Source organism: Aulonocara sp. 'chitande type north' Nkhata Bay, linkage group LG15, assembly GCF_057382095.1.
Source record: "Aulonocara sp. 'chitande type north' Nkhata Bay isolate Kocher_YH1m ecotype deep benthic linkage group LG15, A_spYH_male_GT1.1, whole genome shotgun sequence".
In the NCBI taxonomy this organism is placed as follows: Eukaryota; Metazoa; Chordata; class Actinopteri; order Cichliformes; family Cichlidae; genus Aulonocara; species Aulonocara sp. 'chitande type north' Nkhata Bay.
In genome coordinates this window covers 13,696,103-13,713,448 of record NC_141358.1, presented here as the reverse complement: position 1 = coordinate 13,713,448, position 17,346 = coordinate 13,696,103, and the positions used below count along the sequence as shown (strand labels likewise).

At 41.1% G+C, this 17,346-nt stretch overlaps 1 protein-coding gene and 1 long non-coding RNA gene across 3 annotated transcripts in view; both read right to left on the bottom strand.

The window, feature by feature from the left end:
• LOC147312743 (uncharacterized) overlaps positions 1–1,999 on the bottom strand; it is an 88,541-nt gene extending 86,542 nt beyond the window's left edge. The window contains exons 1-2 of the long non-coding RNA XR_015125092.1: positions 1,750–1,999; positions 1,588–1,637 (exon numbers count right to left, since the gene is read on the bottom strand). This is a non-coding gene — a long non-coding RNA (uncharacterized LOC147312743). The remainder of the gene's footprint in view (positions 1–1,587; positions 1,638–1,749) is intronic.
• A 4,649-nt stretch (positions 2,000–6,648) lies between these two features.
• On the bottom strand, positions 6,649–17,339 carry ppp4r3a (protein phosphatase 4 regulatory subunit 3A). 2 transcript variants are annotated; one of them, XM_086264332.1, is made up of 15 exons: positions 16,210–17,339; positions 15,976–16,031; positions 15,781–15,879; positions 15,021–15,638; positions 14,124–14,201; positions 13,909–14,025; positions 12,428–12,544; positions 12,205–12,336; positions 11,668–11,770; positions 11,423–11,581; positions 11,135–11,304; positions 10,143–10,285; positions 9,321–9,511; positions 8,394–8,614; positions 6,649–7,840 (listed from the first exon to the last, which is right to left on the bottom strand). In XM_086264332.1, exons 1-15 carry the CDS (start codon positions 16,349–16,351, stop codon positions 7,715–7,717), a joined length of 2,472 nt encoding a protein of 823 aa, XP_086120458.1. In that variant the 5' UTR covers positions 16,352–17,339; the 3' UTR covers positions 6,649–7,714. The 2 variants fall into 2 exon arrangements, with proteins under 2 accessions (XP_086120458.1, XP_086120459.1); XM_086264333.1 differs by having other exon boundaries at positions 10,143–10,282.
• Between the last annotated feature and the right edge of the window lie 7 nt (positions 17,340–17,346).

Below are 17,346 nucleotides of genomic sequence, written 5' to 3'. Positions count from 1 at the left end.
GCATACCCATGTATAACCAGTAAAACCATGTTTGTATAATTCTAATGAGCTTGAAAGCCAGTATTTGGTATGATTGCCTTTAGTCTTGGACGTAGCCTAAACTCTCTTAGAGCAAGCTTATTTGTAGTTTCCTTTAAGTAGTCTTTAGGAAAAGTTCTCCAGGGTTCTTGAAGGAAAATAATGCATATTTGAATTCATCACTCCATAAGATCTGGTGCTTCTGATTTTCAGTCCATTTCTTGTGTAATTTATCATACATCAGCCTTTTATCCCTGTTTCCCTTCCTTAAGAACAGTCACTCTTCTACTGAAGAAATCTTGGACAAAGCTTCAGCAAACAGCAGATGGGTCCACTCAGGGTTTAGAGGCATCCCAAGTCTTTGCTGGATTTTTGTTATTAAGGACATAAGTGTCAGATACTATTCATCTGCAATAGATAGTTGACAAGCCTGCCACTACTTCTTCTGTCCTCCGCCTGTTCAGCTCAATGTTTTTTCAAGTACAGACTGCACACTTCCAAGTTTTCATAAACTGGTGCAAAAATTGAATTTTATGCTTTTATGCATTATCATTGCCATTTTTCATCGATTCATCTGTTGAAATATGAACAAATTATGTGTTTTTGTGACCGCTACACTGCTGTAGTAGATCTTAAAGTACCCGCACCCACCAAATGATGCTTTAACCCATTTCTGTCTACCCTGTGTCTTTCACACAATAAAGGACATAATGTATACGAGAGTAGCAGCCTATAAAAAGCCTTGTTGGAATGAAAGCGTCCTAGCTGTTGCTAGCACTGGGAGCATGGATGTTCCTGCGCTTGAGCCAGATAATAATGAAATGCTGGTGTCAGACAAGAGACAGGGAAAAGAATCAGGCCTGTGGAACAGAGGGCTAATAATAGCAGCTGAAACTGTGCTATTCCCACCACTGACTGAGGGACCATCATCACACTTCTACGCACACACACAGAGGCTCAGACAGACACACACACACTGGCTTGGCACAGAGTTTAAACAGTAACCTGATCAAGCCACCGCAGAAACCAAAGCAATCAGGAATCAAAGCAAATCCAGTATGCGTGCAGAACGTGCATGTGCGTGCATGTGCCGTACAAATGTGAACACGTGAGGAAGTGTGTGTACAGCGAGTAGGGCGAGCGAGCCAAAGATAAATGGAAGCAGAGTTTGGTGGAAACCACTTTCCCCTCCATAAAGTGAAGGAGAGCATGTCTCTGATGTGCCCTACCAGAGAGGAAAGAAGGCCTTTCATTCAGCATGAGGAGATCTGTCTCTTCTCCTCTAGCCCTTCATTTCCCCCTCATCTTCACTCCTAGAGAGCATCTGAAGCCCATTCTCTCCCTCCGCTCCCCTCTCCATCAGCCGCAAATATAACAAAAGTCTCTCCCTGACAAGACGAAAGGCTTTCTGCTCCTAATTGTACCCAGCCGTCACAGAGACGAAGGAGGTGAGGAGATCGGGAGAGAAGAGGAGGGACGAAAGAGGAGAGGAGAAAGGACTAGGACAGGGAAGTGGACTTAAAGCAGGAGAGAAGAAAGGAAGAAATGAAAGATGTGTTTGTTCAGTACCTCATGCTGACACGTCTCTCTTATCTCTTGCCCAGCCAAACCATATGCCCCTAGGCCACAGAGGGAGGGAGGAGAGAAAGATGAGGTGTAAGTGTGTGAGAAGGATATAATAAGTCTTTGCAGGATGCAGAAAATTGTGAAAGAGGCATATGCCATGCGTACTGTAGGTATGAGTTATTCAAGGTCAGCCAGGGAGACAGACACAGAAATCTGAAGATGAATAGAAGGCGTGAAGAGCGGACGGAGAAGAGATACATGGTGAGGCCCTGTCTCGAACCAAAGGGGCTTCTGCCTTGACCCACAGCCCTTTCGCTTCCCCGCAGCTTCTCGGTTGCCTGTTGACCACACACGCCGCCTGGCACAGCGCGGACGCCAACGCCACACGACACAGAGCCGCCATCAAAGTCTCAGACACTCCAGCAGCAGGAGCCATCAGGCCTGGCTGAATGGAGGAAGAAGAAGCAGAAAAAAACATAAGCGTTTTGGTAATGCACAGGCTTTCAGTCTGTGGAAATACAAAAGCGGACTCAAATAGTGAATGTCAAGCATGATTTCGACTGCTACTGTATTTTGGAACAGTTCTGTTTGGTTAATTTTGGGTTACGGACAGAAATCAAAGCTTGTCAAGACCTTAACATATAGCGAAAGGTTTGATTTGTTAAGTCGAATGGTGATTTTAATGTTCACAGTAGCAGCCTGACTGGGTGACCGGGGCATTGGCTATATGTGTGTGTGTGTGTGTGTGTGGGTGGGTGGGTGGGTGGGTGGGTGTTTGTGACTGGCCTCACATGTTCAACTCCAACTGAACCATGTGTCTGATTCTCCCTGTTTATTGGCTGAAAACTGATACCTTTAAGGGCTTCATTCATGCCACATTACGTGAGGTAAATTCAATATCTCAGACATCATGATTGGCCCATTCACCTCCTTGCCCTGGGTGATTTTTACATGTTGGATGTCTGCGCCTCCCAGCGTTTTCCTTCACAGAAACTGCTGTTTCCCAGCGCTCTGCTGCTCAGCCTAATTTCTCTTCAACACCTTCAGTCTGGGACACTATACGTGCCCAGAGGGCCGGTGAAGTCGGTTTTATTTTATTCAGTGTGAGTTTTACGTGCTTTTAATAGGGTCAGAAATTTATGCGGGTGGGGATTTTATCTGCTAGATTCCGACGTGTGAGCTCACATTACTGGAGCAGCATTAGATGTAAACTCCTGGAAAGTAGGAATAGATTCAAGTGTGGGTGTTTGTGTGCGTGTGTGTCAGTGAGCGTGCAGCTATCTGCAGCTCATGCTGTGGATTTACAGTGCGCCTGCAAAGTATGCCACCAAGTCTTCTCACACGCATGCACGCACAAAAACAAGCACACGCTCTTGGGCGCGGAAGGTGCGCTCTTTATCACTGTGACATTTCCATTTAACACGCAGCCCAGCAGCTCGTACATTCACATCCATGTTTCCTGTGACCCATGCCGAGGCACAATAACAACCACTTAACATTTAGCAATAGCAGATCAGCCCCAAATTCTTCCACTTTCCATCGCTTCCATGGGAAAGCTCATTATTTATCTCTGATTTAGAGTGACAAGAATTATGAAGGGGCCACGGTCTGCTACCGAGAAACAAAGGAAGCACGGGCTTACTGCTGGTTTATGGTGCACATTTAGAAGGCATTTTAGCTGCACTGAACTTAACTGTTAAGCTGCAGTGGATGCAAGTTATGAGGAGAGACAGAAGGAATATGACAGCAGTTTCCAACCTGAGGGGTGGAAAGCATCCCCGACCTGAGTCCATGGGTCATAGAAGAGATTTAAAGAGCAATTACGCCAAAAAAGTTTATTTATTTATGTATGCTTTAGTCTAAAATTTATGTTGGAAAATGCTTTCACCTCCTGATATTGCTTTAAATCATTCAGGATGACAGAAAATAACTACTGTAGTTGAAGACTGCATGTAGAGGTCATTGGTTTTCATTACTTCACAATAAAATACAAATTACCCGTTTCAATATTTGGCCCAAAACATACCAATAACACTACAATAAACACTATGGGCTTTGATCAGATTATCATCATCAGGTTCAGCAGATGTCACTATACTGTAAATCAACACGTCAGCTCTAGATGGAGTTTTCGGGGTAAATAACATTACAGCAATATGCAAGCTTGTTAGCATGATCCAGAGGAGAGGAGGGACAATCTCCAAGAAGTCCGTTATTTGAAATGATCTTGATATATAGATGTAACTTTGGAGACCTCATATTTTTTCTGCCACCACTTCAGAAACATTTAGGTCACAGTATGTTGGACTTCTGTTTGTGACTGCATCTCACCTCTGCTTTAATGTCAACCATATGTGACGGATGAGGACTTTTCTCCACTATTTTATTCGCTGCCGACGGATGCTGACCCGAGGCCGTCCCGGCTGCCCCCCAGCCCCCGGGGTTCCACGTCGGCCTACCGGCCCTCTCTCCGCCCGGGGGACGCCCAGCTCCAGCGTTTAACACGGTGATTAATCACGCACAGCGGAGGACGCGCTGCACTGAACACGGGCAATCACCTCCATTAAAGCGGGGGAGCTCCGGCGGACACAGAGAGCACTTTGTGCCGGGAAATACAGGTCATTGTCTGCCACGACGCCCGGGCCGGTAGGGAGACATAAAGGTGGACTTTGTGTGAGTGTTTAGACAAGCTCAGCCAGGCTTCCAAAAACTGCATGTGTGCCACATTTCCTCTTTCATATATCCTGATGTAGTTACCAGGATTACACGGGATAAAATAACTCCCCTTTCCTTCCCCATCCCTCACTGATCAATTAAAGGTGCTTCTCAAAAACTTAAAAAAAAAACAATGAGTCTGTTTATAAATAAATGGCATGGAGGAAACCAAACACGTGTGCACATAATAAGGTTGATTACCTTTCTACGTTTATAAATCTATGCATTGATTGGCATCCACAAGTGGTCTCTACCGCCCCCTACTGATTCTGCTCTCGTTTCGTTAAAGCAAAGAAATCATAGCCCTAAAAGAGAGCCATAAATGTCAGACACCTTGCTATTTATAACTGAGAGTGTCCAAAAGTTGCACTTTGCATGCTCTGGACCATTTTGGGAAACTGGCTGCTAAAGTGGTCTGTAATAGCTATCTTAGGCTATAAACTAAATTGATCGTTTTAATTGAAAATAACGTGACTTTCGTATGTTCGTAACTTCCCTCCCTTGCTTCCACTGCTTGTTTCTCTGATGCTCCTGATTGTATCACAGCATCTGCATCAGTTGTAATAAAAATGTTCACTGCTGCAGAACAGGGAGTTGGTGGACACGTTTCCAGGGTTCTTGACAGGTAGGACATTTTGTTCTGAGCAGCTGAGCAAACTTAATAAGGTGATAAGATCAAAAGCTCTATAAACAGGTATGTGTACAGACAAAAAACAAATGTTATGTGAGGCCAGATGGAATAAAGCGAAGCATTAAAAGCAGATTGCAATCACTACAGATCAAAACCACCACATTGTCAGGGAGGTATATATTTGGTGGCAGGAAGTATAACTCATAAATTTCAACCTTGTTTGAAATACACCATTTTTTTTGTTTCTTATGAAAGTATGCACACAGTATAGTAGTGAGCCTCATCTATACTATCATTTGTTCTGCTACTTTTAGCATTTGCATAGATATATACTAATGTGATCAATGTATAGAAAGTTGACAACTGGCAGACAGTATGCTTTAGGAGTGGAGCTGATCAAGACAGCTGTCAAAGAGACTTTTCATTGGCCCAGTAGGAAGCTGGACAGCAGCGTCCCTGATGGGGGCTCTTCAGCCTGGCAGACATACAGGCGGGCAGAGCCGGGTGAACGACTTGGCACTGGAAGTGGAGCTGGCATTCTGGTGAAGAAGTGGCTGGCACCAAGACCAAGCTGGCCTCTCCAGTGGCAAAGAGGGAGATCTCACACATATACACACACTCTGCCACACTCCTGCTGAGGAGCAAACGGAGGCTGGCAGGGAGGGCTGCTCTTCAAAAGCTGCTGTTGTCTGGAGATGGCTTTCATGTGAATGGAGGCCTTAATAGGCGTTGTGCGACGGCTCTCGTTGCCCGCTGAGCACCGAGTGATCCTCTTCTGTTGGGTTTTAATTAATAAACAATGTTTGAAGGCCACAATGCACTTGGAGGGACAACACAGTGACTTCTTGGTGGCCTTGATGCTGTTTGTTTTTGAGTTGTACTCAGACTCCCACTGAGGTGACCACATAAACGGGAGGGTGCTGACATTTTTCATCAACTTTTTTTTCCCCACTCCAAAAAAAACAAAACACTTGCATGGCTACAAGTGCTGCAAAGTGCTTTCAGTTATGAAGATGATTAGCAATACCTCTTCTAAGACTGATTAAAGAAATTATAACCTCATATTAGTCACTTATATGAGTTGGCAGAATGAATCATACTGGTATAATACCAACAGGATAACATGTTCTAATGGAGTCTACTTGCAAAATTGCAGTTGTGTATCTGACCTTGCTTTTAAATACATAATTTTAAATACATCTTTAACAATTTGTCCCCAGTGTGGTATATCAAGCACCCATGTTCCACACATTACCGTCTCAACAAAGAAGTTAAAAAATGCCACATGTAATACACAGTATTTTAAAAACAACAGCAAGGTATTAATACTTTCTCTGTGGAGGAGTTAATGACTGATTTCTGTAAGGACTGCAAAGCACAGTTGAAATAACCCACAATTCACATAGTTGATTCTCTCATGGACCAAGGATGCCATCTGGTGGATTATTAGGAGATCAGCAACCAAGTACACCCCCAAAAAACTTGGGATACCTTGTCTGCTAGTTGGAACATAATGGTAATACTTTAGTCCCAGGAATTACAGATCTTTCTTCAGTTTGACCTTCTAGCTTGTGGAACCATTGTGAACCAAAAAGAACTGTCTGCGCTACAGAAACAGGGGCACCCATCTTCTAGCAAGGAGCCAAAAACTGTAATATATAGTAAAGTAGATGCAGCCAGGAACACTTGATTACTAGAACAAAGGGTAGTAGGACATCTTACAGCAAAGATCATTTTAATGGTCCCAAATTTTCTGAACAACTAGTGTACACTCATGTAAAAGAAAGGAAAAACAAAAGATATGACAAAATTCATCACATCTAGAATTCCACTCAATCTTTAATCAAGACGGGATTACAAATTCTCCAAAAAATCTGCAGTTTCAAAGGGCAAAAAGGGTAAAACTAGCTCACCTACTGAGGTCTTTAAAAACCTGTTCAAGTGTGACTGAAAACGTCCTGAACATTTAAAGGCAGGTCTTTTTTTTGTAGTCATTTACAAAAAAAAAAAGAAAAAAGAAAAAGACTGTGACAAATACAGAACATAAAAGAAAATAATGAAGAAACTGCTGGCTTTTTTTCCTCTTCGGAGAAACAACGTCCGCTGAGGAACGGCGACACTGATGACATCATCAAATGACAACAAGGACAGCGCTTTGCCACATGCTGCCTCCCATCTGGTCCTATATGCTAACTTAAAAAGGGAGAAAAAGCAACAGACAAAGAGAAGGGAGAGAGCAGGGGAGAAAAGAAGGAGAAAGGAACAGGAAGGAAGTGGATTCTGAGGAGGGGACGGGGGTGCGAGTGGTGGCTCTAGGTCTGAATTGGCCGACCCGTTTGGGCCACTGTGATGTCCTTCCCTGAGTGGGGGGCAGGTGGGGGTCAGTGGGTTATGGTCCAAGCCCGCGAGCTCTCTGGGATTTCTGTCTGTGTTGTATGTGGTCTTTTCCTCCAGTTGCTAAATTACCAAACTCATGGCTCATACTGTTTGAGTCCGTTGAAGATTTATTGAGTGAAATTTTTTTCCCCTCTCCAAACTTTCAATCGTCTCTTCCCATTTTCAGACGGTTTTTCCACTCCTGGTCTCCTGATTGGCACTTGTATGAATTGGACTAGTGTGAGGAGCCTTCAGATCCATTCACAGTCTGCTCCTCATGTGGCCACCCGTTGACACTGAGCGGTGGTTTTCATTCATTCAATTTGTTTACAAGTTTGATCGTTCCTGTGTAAAGTCTATGCGCTGAGACTGCCTGAGCGGTGCACAAGCTGAGACAGTGACGCTTCTTTAGGAGCTCAGCTTGGACTTCTTTGAGGGTGGCAGAGGGTCTTCTTTACTCTCTCCATCCTCCTCCTCTTCCTCCTCCTCGTCATCATCATCATCAGGATAGTCCACAAGTCCCACCAAACCTCCCTGAAGCAGAAACGAGACACCCAGTTTGCAGAAACTGCAATTATTATTTGCAGACATGTTTCAACACTGCTTTCTTTATAACTAGCAATCATATGCCCATTACACATACATGTCAATATTGCATGCAATTCTTCACAACTACTAAACTCACTGCATTTTTTCCCCCCATTTTTGTATATAATTTGGTGTTAATTGTCCTGATTTTGTGCAGCGAGTCTTCCATTTTTAGAAATCTATTAAATCCATAAATAACACACTTTCTGATAATCTCCATCCCCCCTCTATTTTTCCACCATGTAAATAAAGTCAGCTAGAAAAAAATATCCTAGTCCAGTGGCACAATGGTTATCATGTCCAGTTTTTGTATTATATAACAAGAATAGAGGGGGAGTTGTGAGAAATTTAACAGTATAAGTGTGAAGATTCATAGCTAAATCTCATTTCTTACTAAATCCTTCACTTAAGTGTTTAAAGCATTGCCAACACTGTGCAAATCTTTTTTTTTTTTTTTTTTAACTTTGCTCATTAAGAAAAAAAAAATGTTGACAGGTACCTTTGTGGTTACAGTTGTGGTGGAGGGTGAGCTCCGTGCGCCTGAGCCTGGAGAGCCTGGAGACCCTGGCGATCCTGGAGAACCTGGGTTTAGTGAGGCAGATGAAGGAGGGCTGGAGAGGCTGGTTTTAGTGGAGCCCGAGAAGGAAAGCTTGAAACTGGGATTCTGTCTGCCCGACAAGCTCGACTTTCCCAATACTTCTTTCTCCTCTGAGTCTTTCACTGTGGGTCAACATGATGAGGTGATAAAGAAAAGGTCATTCTCTCATTAAAATTCTTTAAAATTTTGGAGGGGTGAATATAATTGTCTCCTCAGAAATCAGGACAGGCTTTTGCAAGACATATTTTCCTTCTTAGGCGTCTCTCACTACTTATAAATATACCTAGCCAGCATGTAAAAACTGGTTCTGAGTGGCACCGCTATGCTGAACCAAATGAAAACAGTTTTCTTTGAGTGAATCCTTACAAAATGCCATACAAGACAATAACAGAACACATTATGTGCAAAGCCCAATGCACCATTTTAAAAAAATCAAAATTAACTTATCTTGGCTCTGCAACACCTTACAAGCAAATTTCAGGAAATTCAGTTTGGTAGTTTTTGCTTCTTGCTGACAAACAACAAACAACTTTCATCTGGGGAGGAATAGTGTAAGAACCATATACACTGGTGATTTCCCCATGACTACACCTAAAGCTATCAATGTAACCGAGACAACCCAATTACAATGTATTTTTCACCTAAAATTTGCCATTACATCTATAACCCTGAAATACCCTTTATAAAATCTATTCTTGTATCAAATTTACAGGGGCTTCGTTTTCAGAAATAATCAGCTAGTAACATTAATTTATATAATTAACAAAAGGAATGGATTCTTTCCAACCCCAATTTCCCACCAAACATCACAAGTTTCCTTGCACGTACATTTCTTTCTTTCCATGAACTTGCTAATTGGTTCCATGAGGTCTTCCTCACTCTTCATTTTATCAGAGGGAGGAACAACTGCCTCGCCATCCTCAAGGTCATCTTCATCTGCATTGAACCACATCTCCTCCTCATCCTCCAGCGTCCGTGCATCACGTCGGAAGCGGTGGTTCCTCAAGATGGAGCGCATGCTGTCAAAGAAAATGCACAGTTCAGCAATCAGGAAAAAAAAAAGATTTTCTATTCTTTGAAAGCTCTTAGTTAGTCAAATTTCCTCTTACAGAACTAATGTAATCCACAAACATGTGGTTTGCATTAGTATACACATACACATGAAGTATACACATAGCCCAAGAAGCTGTTATAAAACATACACCACATTCGTTTAAAAATTAAGTCGATATTTTATAACATGAAATTTAACAGAAGTATTACAGATTAACAAAACAAACCCATCCAGTTTCGCTTTAAGAGTCATAGATGATCAACTGGTCTATTGCTTAACTATAAACGGTTAGACTGCGTTAAGTTGCAAAACCTTCTCTATAAGTGGAAACTTGCTTTTGTACAGTTGGTGAAATACAAGTGTAAGGATGCGTTTCAAAAGAATATAAACTGGGCACGATTTACAACACAGCAGCTCAAAATAGCAGTATGACTCAACAAAGCTGCCTTCAGAAAAAAACAATTCATGAAAAAAAAAAATTCATCAAAATTAGTCATTCAAGATGTCACACGCACTTTTTCCATTTAGTGTCAGACAAACATTGTCTGTCAATACATAATTAGATAAAGGCAGCAGTCAAGACAAAATCTTCTTACCTATCAAGTTTGGGGTTGTCCTGCCTTTCTCGTTGTTGTTCATACCGCAGTTTTAGGCCTTTAAATGTCTGGACGTAGTCCACATCCTCAAGAGCCTTCCAGTAGTTCTCTATTATATGAGCCGTTAGAGACTTCACATCCTCCTGGGAGCAATGGCAATCGGGAGCGGAGAACACAGAAATGGTAGCAGAGGGGGAAAGTATGGAAAGAGAAAAAGATGGGCAGTTTACAGTTTTCGATAAAGCAGAGTGGGAAAAAAAAAAGTTGGAAAGAAGCCAATGAGGGAAATACAAAAGGCAGATTAGAACTAATTCTAATGAATGCACACATAACAACTGGACTGAGCATTTTCAGACCTATAGTTCCTTTACTCTGGTCTAAATCAGGTGATGAGTTTGTAAACCTGTAGCTTTTTCTTCTGTTGTTTGCTTTGTTTTTGCATTGACAAAACCCCAAGCCAACTTCACCACCATCTACTCAAAAGTCTTGGGCATGGTTGTTTTGGTCAGAACCAAACAACCTTAAAACACGTCACAGTTTGGTTTGAATGGACTCAATACTTGTAAACTTTTAGGGATTTAGTTTGACATCGTACACATATCAGTTCCTCTGATTAAATATAAAATCACTTAAGATAGAGAGAATACGTTTTTAATGCCTAACAAATAATTACAGCTATGTTTGCACATCAGTTAGCCATACATTGGTTTTTTAAACCTGTAAGACATGACCAGTTTTTTCAGTACAGGTTTTTCAGGCTCTTCAAATGTGAGAAGCAGAAGCAATAAAAAACAGGAACAAAAATCAGTAACACAAGTGAAACCAAACATATTTTTCCTTCCAGCTTCCCAAACCAAGTTAACCATGAGATGTACAGACCGCTATTATGGCGCTCTGACATCATTTATATGCTGATCATGTCGCTCAAGGTTCTTTTGTGTTAAATATATACTGTTGTTTACCTATTAAATTTTGGTATGAAAAATACTCACCACACGAACATACTCAAACATCTCAATAATAGCAGAGTTCATGAGATTGTAGCGTGAGCCGTTATTGAGGAAGGCCTTGATGACAGGTTCAAAGAGAAAATTTCTCATGATGTAGCGATTGTAGAATTCATCCTTTAGACCAATAATTCTTCGCATGAAACGCAGGGCGCCTGTGCAGGGAGAAACACAATGTTCAATATTAAGCAATAGATGTCCTTATTTGTCAAACAGACTTTAATTGTATCGTTCTCTACTTTGACAGATATAGTTGGAAGAACTGTGACTTACATAGAGCCAGGAAAGCATGCCGGGAGGCTGTGAGCACCAATACCCTCCTGAGAATATCCTTATTGATGATGTAGTTCTTGATGTGATAGGTGTGATGCTCAACACAAAATGTTAGCAGCTCCAAAATCAAGGCCAGCAACTGGGATGTTTGAAAGTCATCTAAAGGAGGAAAGAAAGAACGTGAGAAAGCTAGCAACATAAAAACTTGTAGATTAAAAAAAAGAAATCTAACAAAAACTCGGTACCTTTGCTAGGTTTTTCTTCCGTGGTGTTGGCCAGTAGTGGAGCTGATAAAACATGCATACAGTGCTTGTAGAAGAAGCTCAGAAACTCAGTTTTTTCTGTTTTCTGTAAAAAATAAAATAAAAATAAGGAAACAGATACTTTGCTGAATTGCTAAATTTTTAAAATGTACTTGAGCTTTTCACTCCAGTTCAAAAGAATTACAAGCAAGAAAGTGAAGCTGCAGATATCCTGGCCAACCTGTTGAATTGGTGGCAGTGATGTTTTCAGTTACTAGACAGTAACTTGATTAACAAGGAAATCTGCCTTCTTTTTTTTTTTTTTACTGATAGGACTATTGTCTTTGTCCAAAGCGCAAGAACCCACAGACATAACATTTGTTCTCTTTTGTATTTAAGCACTTACACATTTTGAAAGCCAACTCTTATCTGCGCAATGGACTTATTTTGTTTTGTTTTGATTTTTGTTTGTTTTACAGTCAGTGTAAATAGTACATACATACATAGTGGAAACTATGTAAAAGCAGCATTCACACTCACATTTGCAGTAGCAAGCATATTCTCTGGATCCACCAGAGTTCGCAGCAGACCCATTAACTGCACTGCACCACCAAGCTCTGGGTCTGTGTCACAGATCATGTGCTCTATGATCAGGTTGATCAAGAGGATGTCCTGAAAGGCAAATAAGTTTTAGTTTATGTGCATCATTGTGATAAATGGACATCATTCCTATTTATCATGTTGCCTTTGTGTATATACTCACATCATCATTCTGCTGTGATTCCTGCATGACGAACTCTCGTACCATGGAGGGGTTGTATTCCACCAGATAAGAGAAGATATCTGTGGCTGCCCCACGCACCTGAACATCGTCCATTCCCTTTTCAAAATAAATCTATTTATTATATTTATCAGCAGATTTTTGATTTGCACGCCAGGAAATTTTGAAATGTACTTTAAAATTGTTCAAAAGTAATAACTTTTAAAAAAGGAACAACCTTTGTTGTTTCTCTCTCTGATAAAATCAAGAGTGATATAATGAAAACAAAAGTCATGATCAGCTTCAAAATCAGCTTGTGTGCACAGGTTTAAGAAGTACATGTAATTGTATCGATATAGTGAGAGCAAACAATTCAAAACCCAACTCAAGATTTCAAGAACAAAAACTATCGATTTAAACATAACAAAAATAAAAAGGTCAGTGGCAAATTATAGAGAAAAGACCCATACAGTGAAAGGACACCTCAATTGCACGTTTACGCATTATTGTTGCCATTTTGTGAGGTGCTAAACTGGTTTCCCCATGTAAAGTTAATCAAGTTGCCCACCCCCCTTTTTTTCCCCCATTCCCCAAGAAAACACTTTAAAATCTGTAAATCTCTCTGCTTTAGTGCCTGACCTTGCTTTAACTCACAATAGTAATCATTAAGCTCGAGTTTGACTCATGGTTGCACTTTAGTAGTTCTTGTAATGTCTAACAAATTCTTTGGACAGTGAATCCCCATTAACCCAATGGCTATATGAGCAGAAGGTCTTTCCTGACCTTCCTCACATACACTTTACAAGCAGATAATATGAATTGTACCACCACCAAAAAAAAAAAAATCTTATTAGCTTACTAGCCAAAAAGCCCATCATGCCCTGAAACCACAACTTTGATGACTAACTGCATGCATGTTCAATGTATGTTAAGCCTCAGTGTTTATCACATAGCACTTCTTTTAAGCCCATTTAAACTCAAATTCCATGTGAGAAGTTAAACACACGAGTTAACTAAAAGAAAAAATAAAACTTAATTGAAATTTATTTTTGACAAGGGATGCATACAAAAGAAATGTGCTATCTTCTCAGTCACAACACATTTAATGCTACAGATATCACATGCTGGAGTCTGATTCTGCTTTCTCAACTAGGTGTTCCTGTGGTATGCCCTGGCAACCTTCAAGTACTGTTCAGCAAAAAATAAATGTAATGAGCAAACTAGCATGTTCCAGTTATTTTTTAATAGAATAATTATAGATCATTATAACAAAAAAAGAAGATTTTGTTGTTATAGAATTAAGGGACATACTACTAGTATGTCCCTTAATTCAATTTTATTGCATCAGAAAGTTGAAGGCATCATCCATGATCAAAATGCAAAAGGCTGCAACATCACCAAAGCTACTGACGTCAACAGACAAATTATTTTAGTGCGAGAAAACCACAAAACTATTCATCTGAGATTAATGCCACTGGACTTACCAGAATAACCTCTAGTGCAGGTAGAATGCCCATGTTTGATAATGTCTTGAAGAAAGCATCCCTGTTTTGAGGTTGTAATGTTTGAGAGAATGCACAGAACTCCTTTAGGAAGTTTACCTAAAAGGAATAAACAAAGAGAGGTCAACAAAACAAAGATCTTAAGAGTTTGTGACTGCAACAACTTTAAATAAATAAATTATTAAATTCTGGTATACCAGTTCGTGTCTTTTGTCATCATCTGTGGCCTCATCTGTTAGCTGTGCAAAGAGGTCTGTCAGGAACTTCTCATCGTCCTGACATCAAAAAAGGGAGATGAGATTTTAGAAGTCAGTATTAAGAGTATGATTAATATGTCAATGTATAACAGACACCCAATTTTCACAAGTTACAAAGCTGTTATTGGTTTACAATAGTACAAGTCCAACATAATTACACAGAAAACAAAAGTGAATTGCATCATGTTTGTCAATGAGAAATTTGGAGCATAAACAATGTGATCTATCTGGTCATAAAAATACTTTTGATATGTTTATGCTGAAAACACCATCTCATTCAATGACATCTACTACCACTTTAAATATTTTTTAAAACCTTGGTTAGTGAACGGTTTGATTTAAGCTTGCCTGCCTTATGCTAATTAAGGAAGCAAAGACTCATATCTGTAGTGTTTGACTTCAGAGCGTGATATAGCAAAGAACACCAGAGTCAACAATGTGCCCGTTTCAGTTTTCCTCTAGCGCAGCATAACAGATTTACACAACACTACTGTGCCTCCATGGAGACAGCCATACATAAACAATGCTGAGTTGACACAGGATAAAAACACAAAGGTCACATGATCATAAAAGGGTGCCAGACAATCTCAGACAGGGTAAAAGTACAATCAGTCAAAAATAAAACCAATGTACAATCCTATAATTACTGTAATTTGAGGCTCACTAACATTTCATAAAAGAAATTCTCCTTTGTGAGGATTACAGTATATTCACAAGTTTACCTATTTATAACACTTGCTTCAATTAAACCATTTGTTTAAAATGTAGTGTTTATACAAAGTAAAAACAACAACCCCATACTGTTAGATCATACTACTACATGTCTGCTTATCTCACCTGTAGCATGCCCACAATCTCCACCTTGTTGAAAAAGATGAAGGAGTGCAAGGTGGACAGCATGTTTTCCTCAAAAACAGAGGGCGTGGGCAGCACCATATCCTGAATATACTGCACCCGATATGTCTGGTGAATTTTCTGACGCAGTTCAGGATCAGAGATGGGGATCACCTCCTTAAACCGGGCTGTTTTAGTGAGAAACTCACGATGCCGCCTTGGCTGCGGGAGTGCTGGGTCAAACTCCAGGCAACCAATGACGTCCATTATGCACTCATCAGAAAACATCACCTCAAAGAGTGCAGTACGATTCAGCAGGAAGATGCCTTTCATTATTTCATACAGGTGGTGCAGTCCCTCTCTGTTCTCCAAATCCTCACAAACACGGAACAATTCCAGGAGCTTGCGAATATAGCCTTCATTCTCCACAGCCAGTGCTAGTTTTTCACGCCGCAGTGGTGATGGGAGAGAAGAGGCCACCAACTCGGCCAGGTCCTCCAAACGGTTCAGTTCGCATGGTGGTAATTCCAAACCTGGGGATGACATGTCATCAAAACGCTCCTCCTCCGATTCGTCCACCACATCCTGTGTGATGTCAACTGAAGGGTCCTTTCCCTGCACCTTAATAAAACACAAGTGCGGACAAACATATTAGCACCTCAGGATGTAACTACATAAGGGATCACCAGGAACACAAATAGCATCAAACCCACAAACTAATGGAGATGAAAAACTCAAACCCACACAAATTAAGTACACTAACCTGGCATATTTTCTCCCAGATTTCATCACAGCCAGCCTTCTCCTGGAAACTGAGTGCTAGATCATAATTTTCAGCCTCTGACCACACTATCAATGTGTCCTTTTCAAAAGAAAAACAAAGCCAATTTACAATAAACAGAGCAGAATGGGGGGGGGAAAAAATCAGTTTTGGATGTTCATCATGTTATGTACTGACCTGTTGTTTCTGGTAGGCTGTGTTTGGGTTAATTTTGGACTCCAGCAGAAGGGAACCTGTCAGGTTTAAAACAAAGGTAGCCCAAAATTGTAGGTTACTGCATTTGCTTCAAATAAGTAATACGTGTACAAATTTCAGGTGATACAGGTGGTTAAAATGAGTGCGGAACGTCTTGTTTTTGTAGTAATAACTGAGCTACTACAATCTTCGTGTGGTATTCCTGCGTTCGCTTACCATCGCTCTCTGCTCGCACCAGGAGAGACGTGCCTTTCAAGCGCTCCACATAGCCCGACGAGACGTGCCCGGTCCCACGGTCATCCCACTGTCTGTCCTCATTGAGGGTATAGACTTTGACTCGCCGACGAGTGTCCGTCATCCTGGCAGTTTCTTGTAACCCGTTCTCCCCTTCCGGGCCTTTTACGGGGTGCTTTCTTCACCTAGTAACGCCACAACTTCAATTCACTTTTTACAGCTGCTCACTTCTACAAGAGTATTAACTAAATATGAATCGGCGGGGGGTCACTTAGGATAAGTTCTAAAAGCAACTTAAAAGTGGATCGCCTCAACAAGTTTCCAGCAGGATTCCGCAATAATTGTTAAAATTACTACTGCAATATCTCGCATTTCTTGACGAGCTGCCTCAAAACTTACACTGCCAGCGCTATAGGCAAGGCGCCACGCAGACTCCGCGTACAAACCATTGTAGGAAGCTAACGACAAAATTAAAGAGCGGAGGACGTCGTTATCTTACGCGTTAAACGACAAAACAACGAATGTCACTGCAATATACAGCTGAGAACAGAGTACTGAAAAAGAAGCAGATATTACGATGACTGGCTCACGAAACACTCCTGCTTATATGTACAGCTTGTACGCTTACAGGTAACGTTAGCTATCAACCCTTACGAGTTAACTCGCTAGCTAGTACGCTAAGTACCTATGCTCCACATATCCAATGTTAAACTACCATTTGAAGCAGATTAACTATAGAGTTAGCTGTCGATAACATTACTTTATACTTGCGGACAACAGACACCCGTTTTAAGCCTGGAACAATGTTTCTATTCTTCTTTAAATAATACGCCAGCTAGCTAACGTTAGCTGCTATTTCTTTCCCAAGTGTTCCGCCATGTTCTGGCTCGGGGCCGCGGAGAGACCACTCTCTCCTTACTCTTACTCATGCATCCCCAAAACTGTGCAAACCAACAAACTGGAGTCGTATAATTACTTGAAGGTTACGCTTTACATTATACTGCTATTTGCCATTCATTGCCGATGTCTTGCTCAGATAATTGCTAAGTGCCCCCCGTGAGTATTCAGCCATCTTGGGTCCCTTCACAGTCAGTACGGGGTTTCCAGCACGGCAACAAC

Coding starts and splice junctions, on each gene's coding strand:
- ppp4r3a (XM_086264332.1), bottom strand. CDS start 16,351: ATGACGGACACTCGTCGGCGAGTCAAAGTCTATACCCTCAATGAGGAC. Junction 15,880..15,975: donor CAGCCTACCAGAAACAACAG/GTCAGTACATAA, acceptor TCTTTTGAAAAG/GACACATTGATAGTGTGGTC. Junction 7,841..8,393: donor CCACAACTGTAACCACAAAG/GTACCTGTCAAC, acceptor TTTCTGCTTCAG/GGAGGTTTGGTGGGACTTGT.